The 7,500-nt window shown below is 47.6% G+C and overlaps 1 protein-coding gene across 1 annotated transcript in view; it reads right to left on the reverse strand.

Annotated features, from left to right (window-relative positions):
* The window catches only part of psmb7 (proteasome 20S subunit beta 7), a 26,829-nt gene that overhangs the window by 9,253 nt on the left and 10,076 nt on the right, over positions 1 to 7,500 (reverse strand). The window contains exon 6 of the mRNA XM_063209934.1: positions 7,166 to 7,224. Coding sequence (XP_063066004.1) covers positions 7,166 to 7,224 — 59 coding nt within the window. The remainder of the gene's footprint in view (positions 1 to 7,165; positions 7,225 to 7,500) is intronic.

Consider the following 7,500-nt stretch of genomic DNA (forward strand, 5'->3'; position numbering starts at 1 on the left):
ATTTCAATATCTTGCAAAAGCTCAATTGTAGAGTCTTTTTCTCGTTTGCAATTGTTATGGTGAATGAAAAACAGTCCCTCAAAAGTTGTTGTAGCTAGGCTGACAGCTGGGAAACTTTATCGTTTTCTCCACGGAGGAGGGGCCAGGAGGCGGGGCGAGGAGACAAGCGCAAGTGGAGGAGGCAAGGTCACATATTAAGATGCACTCAGCGTGTAGACAAGGAGTAGTAGTGGAAGGAGACGCTAGTAGTAGCATTCTCCGATTTGAGAATGAAAAGGCAGAAAAGGAAACCGGAGGAAGAGGAGGAGGTAGTGGATGGATGAGGAGTGGGAGGCGTTGGAGGAGGCGGCGTCAGTAGAAGCATTCCCCTGCTGACTGTAGTCTGCTGTGCTTGTCCCCGTCCCCGTCCCCGTCTCTCAGCTCTGTTGCCGGGCGTTTAGGAGCGATCCATAGCTGCCGGTATGATGAATGAGGCTGGCAGAGACGAGAGCCGAGGTGGCTACCTTGCTAGGCTACCCACAATCCCCCAGGTATCACCATGGTGACGAGGGCTGCGGGGCTTGCGAGCAAAAGCTCACGTCTCCGACGCTCAGGGAAGGGCCCCCTGGAATTATGCACACTCAGCCCCCCACACCTCTCTCTCTCTCTGTCTGTCTCTCCAGCTCTCTCTTTCCCTCCCTTCTCCTCCCATTCTCACACTATCTCTCTGTCTATATCTCTCTCACACACACACACGCGCGCTCACGCACACGCACACGCACACGCACACGCACACACACCTACGTTCACAGACAATCACAGACTGACGCACTACCCTCTCGCACACCTAAAGAACCTCACCAACACCAAGCACCCACGTTTCCCCCATTTTTTCCACTATCACACACATCTCTAGCGCTCCCTTGCTTGCTCACCCCTCACAAGCGTGCATACACACACCCCCTTTCACACACTTGCCCTCATCTATCTCCCTCACTTGTTCATCCCTTACTCTCTCTTTCTCTCTCTCTCTCTCGCTCACACACATCTCCTGCCTGCCCCCCTCTCTCCATTTCTCTATCCTGCCTGCCCCTCTCTCTCTTCTCTCCCTCTCTCTCTCTCTCTCTCTCACACGCTTGCACTAACGTACCTCTCCTGCCTGCCCCTCTCTCTCTCCCTCTCTCAGCAGCAGAGCTGAGGCTCATAAATCAGAGGGCTGGAGTGGCAGTGCAGCTTGTCCTCATCCATCTTCCCCCAGTCTTGCCTCGCCGCCCCCGGGGGCTGGGAGACAGCACCAGCACTGGGGGGCGGCAGGGAGCACCACTGCTGCCGCCACAGCCAGACTGATAGAATATGAAGACCCTTCTCTTCTCCTCTCCCCCTGCCGTCCCAGCCCAGCCCAGCCCAGAGCTCCACTCCCTGGCCACCCAACCTCCGACCTGGAGTCTACCCTGCGCCATGGGGACCCTGCCTGACGACAGCAACTGCTCACCACTGTGGGGTTGGGTTGGGTAGTGGGGAGTGTGCATGCGAGAGGATGTGGGGAGAGCGGGTAGTGGTGGTGGATGAAAGGTGCTTGGGTAACACACCACAGCTGCTTGATTTTCTGGGAAGGCCTCAGTAGTACGTCCATACCAGTAAGTGTGTGTGTGTGTGTGTGTGTGTGTGTGTGTGTGTGTGTGTGTGTGTGTGTGTGTGTGTGTGTGTGTGTGTGTGTACACAGTCCATATATGGTTTAAGCCTTCACTCAATCCAGAGCAATAAGGAAATAAGTAAGGAGTAAATCAAACTCTATGTACAACAAATTTAGCCAATTCCAATTTGAAACATCATACCCCCCACACACACATTTGTATTGCCTTCTCATTTTTTTTTTATAAATACACAAATAAATGTCTGTGTCGGGAATTTCGTTTGTGAGAGAGAACACTGACAGCACTAAAGAACCTTCTCTTGCTTAACTTCAAAAAGTTAATAAGTGCATGATCCAATCTGTATATTGCGCTGTGTATTGTTTGGCAATATCCTGTGCAATATGAGATAATCTGTCTGCAATTACCACTTCTAAGACATCAGGCCCTTGTTTAGTGTTGATGTTAGTGTTACTCAGAAGCTACATGGCATCCCTGGGGTTGTGCTGTTCAACTGAATAGGCTACAACAGCTGCAATCATTCCCCCTGCCTTCACAACTAGAAACTCAGCAGTACGGATGATCAGAAAAAAGAGAGAGAGAGCTCAGTGTCTGTTTATGCATTCGCGTAACACCACTGAATCAGAGACTGTAATAATGAACTAGACTCCCCCCCCCACACCCTCTCCCTTCTTCCCGCGGTTATCTTCTCAGCTCATCTCATCAAAGCCCCCAACTGACGTCTTGTTGGAGCGTCTCATTATTAATGTGTACAATGTGTCTTGAGTGTGAAAAAGTTATCATTAAATAATGAAGCAATCATTAGGGAAAACTCTCCACTCTCCATTCAAATAAGCACAACTACAGCAACCGTGTATGTAACGTACGCCATGAGAATAAAGCAGCAAGCAAGCAACATCACAAGCCAAAAAATTGTGCAATCGCAAGTCTCAAAGACGAGAGCACTGCCATTAGGGAAATTGTATGATGCTGAAAGCATTTTACAAATTTGCTGATTGTTTTGAGAATGCTTTAAAGGACCACTTCAGTCAATTTCAATATGCTGCTGTATTGCTCAAGCTACCCTTGACTCCCCAGTACCCAGTGATGCCACATTTTTCGGCTCAGCCCTTTCCGAAATATGAGCTTTTCTACTGGGGGCAGCTTTTGTTTATATATTTTTTTTAATTAACATAGGCCTACTCCAAATATTTCCTCAAAAGGTGCCGCTGTTTTCTAGTCATCAGCTGATGTTGCATAACCTTTTGTATGTTTTTGAGAATAAATAAAAATGTTTTTTTGAAATGTAAACAAACAGCTGCCCCCATTACAATGACCAGGATCTCAGAAAAGGCAGAAAAAAAAAAGAAAAGCTCAGGTGCTGACAAGTTCAGGGTAGTGTGGGCATTACAACTACATGTTGAAATTGACTGAAGTCATCCTTTAAGTGCTGATCAAGTGCTGCAATACCTCTGGAACAAAAGAAGGGAAACATGGAAATTGTAGGTCTTGAATTGATTATGTCCTCTTTTGGAAGTCGCTTTTTAAAGCGTCTGCCAAATGCAATGTAATGTAATGTAATCTTGAATGAACACATCTGACAATCAAGTGACTAGAAGCTGAACACGGACAATGACAAAACTAACTGCCCCTGCCACCTGTTTTTGGAATTTCACTGCCTGAAAAAAAGATTAAAATGGAAAAAAAAAAACCTTTTTTTTAAAAAGGGAGTATCAGGCCATCATAGAAAATGATGCCAAATTGGTAATGAGTGACCAATGAACACATGAAACGTGTGCGCGCGCGTGTGAAAACCCTGGCTGGGCTAAGGGCTAAACTCTCAGTTGTGCTGTAATGTGAAGAGGCTCTTCTCACTGGGGGATGCTTTTTAAAAGATAAACACACCATTGTGATGCGCTGCCCACATCTAGTGCTTGACTAGGGCTGCTTGTGTGTGCGTGTGTGTATATGGCATGCAAATGTTTCTGGCGACATTAAATCTTCAAGTCCCCGATTATTAGCAGTCAGCTTTTTATGGATGTTGTGACAGCACTCCCCTGGGGACGCCGGCTCGTGTGCCAACAGCGACAGAGCAAACAGCACGTGAACGAACACACACACACACACGCACGCACGCACGCACGCACGGTCCTCTTCAAATGAATGCTAATTATTCCTGCATTCCTCCCTTTTGAAAAGTCTGGATTGATGAGCTCTGCAAATCCACTTCAATGGCAGGCATGATCTCGCTGAGACTGGGGACCCTCTGCCCCCCCCCCCCCCCCCTCCTCTCTCTCTCCTCCTCCCTGTCCCCCTCTTCTCCTCTCACTAGCCCCCCTCCTCTTCCTCCCCCTCTCCTCCTCTCCCTGTTCCCCTCGCCTCCTCTCCCCTCACCCCCTCTCTTCTCCCTGTCCCCCTCCTCCCCCCCCCCCATCTTCGCCCTCCTCTCCTCCTTTCTCCCCCCCATATTCTCTCTATCCTACTCCCCATCCCATCTCCTCTCCCCCTCTGTTACTTTTCTCTCCATCTCCCGATACCCCTCTCCTGCTCCTCCTTGTCCCCCTGTCTTCCTCTACCTCACCATCCTCTGACTCCTTTTCCTTCTTCAGCAAGTTTTCACTCACCCATCTCACTCCCCTGCCCTCTTCCTCCTCCACCTCCCCTCTCCCCCACCTCCTCTTTCCTCCTTGTCCTATCCCCTGCTCCTCCCTCACCATTCCCCTCTTCCTCCACCTCCGCCACGACTCCCTTTTCCTTCTTCAGCACGTTTTCTTTCACCCCGGCCCTGCTCTCTTCCTCCACCCCCACCCTTCTCTCCTCTCCTCTCCTCTATGTCCCGTCTTCTCCTCCCTCACCATCCCTCTCTTCCTCCACCTCCACCACGACTCCTTTTCCTTCTTCAGCACGTTTTCGCTCACCCCTCTCACCCGCCCTGCTCCTCTCTTCCTCCACATACCCTCTCCCCCACCTCCTCTCCTCTCCTCTCTGTCCCGTCTTCATTAGCCTGCTGTTAATTAGGCTCCTCATCTGCAAGTCGATGGCACTGGCTGCAGGACAGATAGCCCTTTGAATCCCGCCCCTATGATCTTTGCGCTCTCGTGGCTAAGGCAGGGCGTACGTGTGTGCAGTGTGTGTGTGTGTGTGAGGGAGAAAGAGAGAGACACACACACGCACACTACTATGAGTTTCCCTGACAATTAGTGCGTTGGGGGTGAGGTTGGGGGGATGAATGCCCCCGCTCCGCAGATCCATTATTCATGTTTTCACACACTATGGCGTAGCTTCAATAAATCATACAGCAGCCAGCGCTTTAAAAACCCCATGCGTGCACGCACACACACACACATGCACAAACACACACACACACACAAATGAACACACATCTCCTCACACACATCTGCATATGGGTGCTTCACAAAAACGACCTTGGCATATTTTTTGCTTCCATTTCCCTCAAACCCTTTGATGGCAATAAAACCCATGCAAAGGAGGGAGGGAAGGCAAGAGAGAGAGAAAGAGTGGGATGGAAGGAATGAGGCAGGGGTGGCATGGGAGAGAGAGAGAGAGAGAGAGAGAGAGAGAGAGAGAGAGAGAGAGAGAGAGAGAGAGAGAGAGAGAGAGAGAGAGAGAGAGAGAGAGAGAGAGAGAGAGAGAACAAGAGACAGATCAGCTTGCTCTGGGTCTCTGTGTGTCTGGTTGTGCTGAGGATTGCATAGGTGTACATATGAATGGGAAATGCAGGGCATCAGTGTGTGTGTGTGTGTGACAAAGTGCATGGCACAGTGACTTGGAACAGAATTGTTGTTACTTTGTGTGTGTGTGTGTGTGTGTGTGTGTGTGTGTGTGTGTGTGTGTGTGTGTGTGTGTGTGTGTGTGTGTCACACAAAATGAGCCAGACATTAAAAGACCCTCATAGAGGGTTATTCATAGACAGGCTTCTAATGAGGCAGTTTCAAGTGGCAATGTCCAGGAAAGGTCTTATATCTGCAGGACGCAAGCACAAAGCTCAGCAATTCCAGACCGAAAGCCTATCATAGACTTGTCCTGGACACGTCTCCATTTCTCTCTTATGGTGCTTCAGAACTGGCCACATCCATAAATCAAAACATAACTGGATGGGTATGAACATGTATTGTATAAATGTCTTCATATGCCCCGCCACAACTCACTTACTTGTTCAATACAGTGTACTATTGTGCACAAATACCAATTCAACATTCAGGAAACCAATAGGAAACAGGCATAGGAAACATAGTGACATAGGCTGCAAGTCACCATCCCTACTGCAAATGAGAGACTGACATTTACTACAATTTTGCTCATCATATATTTGCAAGATATTGAATGAGAACCCTACGACACAAGGACGGAGGTCGCAGGAAGACAGAAGGAGAAACTTATCGACTTGCATGATGGTCAACCTGGATTCAGAAGCTACAATCCAGTGCCACATATCCCTACCTCCTACATCACAAGTCTCCTCACCCCATACAATCCCACCCGCACTTCGCTCCACTGACTCACTCCTCCTTACAGTTCCCTCCACACACCTGCGCACCATGGGCGACAGGGCATTTAGTGTTGTTGGCCCCAAACTTTGGAACTCACTCCCACTGTCACTTCGTCAGTGTTCTACACTGTCTACTTTTAAATCCAAGCTGAAGACACACCTTTTCACCTCTGCTTTCCCACTTCATTGACAGGCACTTCCACTTTATTTTAATTATCAGTTTATTTTTATTTTACATATTATTTTTCCCCTTTTTTTTATTTTCAAATGCATTCTACTTTTTCTTATTTGAAAACATTTATTTTTATTGTCCTTTTATTTCTATTTTATTTTTGCATTTTAATTACTCTCCTATTGTTAATTCACTGAAGCTTTGTTGTACTTTCCCTACTGTTATGTATTTGTTTTGATTGTAAAGTGTCCTTGGGTATTTTGAAAGGCGCTCAAAAATAAAATGTATTATTATTATTATATCCCGAACAATCTGTGCAAACTGACAGGGAAATCTAGGTCCTCTGGAATATCTGGACAGGACTAACCAGGTCTTTTGGAATACATGGCACTGGATCGCAGCTTCTTAATTCAGGTTGCCCATCACTGCCGTAGACACACTAAATTCCAGGTAAACCGATATTTAAATTAGGGTTTGGAGATGTTGCCTTAATTGTCAGATAATGTTTACAGTGAAACATCCCGATGGGCAAGGATATCAAGCTGGGGGTGGGGTGTGGGCTAGGTGTGATTAGGACTAATATTGAAACCAGTCCATACAAATTTGTATCATCTCCTTTATATGATTTCCTCTAAGTGTAATACAAAATATGAATTGCTTAACTGCCACTGAACAAATATTGATTGCGGTATGTTCTTATTATGTCATGTCAAATTCTGACATAATGATAAGATAAATTCTGACTCGGCATCGTTGAGGTTTTTCAAGATGCAGTGTAAAAGTACTATCGCCAATATATGCGCCGCAAGACAAGGGCTGGAAGTCAGATGATGAGATAAACCCATCAGGACATCAATAGCACCATACACTCACCTCCATGTTTGGGACGTAGCGGTCTTCAAAGACGGCCATGGCAGCCAAAGATCCAGAACCTGCAGAGGGAGGGAGGGAGGGAGGGAGGAAGGAAGGGAAGGAAGGGAAGGAAGGACACAGGAAAAGGGTGAGACAAACGAGTGAGGTAAATGTAAGCAGGAAGGGATAGACTAGAAACCTCACCACCGGCTCACCAGCGACCTTCCCCGATTTTTGCTAGAGGCATTCCGACTCCTCACTGGCTTTGGCTCATTAATATCCTCTCCTCCTCTCAGGAGTGACCATGGTCGGCCAACTCAATATAGATTTGGGCTCTTGGTGGACAGCCACAGACT

This window comes from Engraulis encrasicolus, chromosome 11 (assembly GCF_034702125.1).
Source record: "Engraulis encrasicolus isolate BLACKSEA-1 chromosome 11, IST_EnEncr_1.0, whole genome shotgun sequence".
In the NCBI taxonomy this organism is placed as follows: Eukaryota; Metazoa; Chordata; class Actinopteri; order Clupeiformes; family Engraulidae; genus Engraulis; species Engraulis encrasicolus.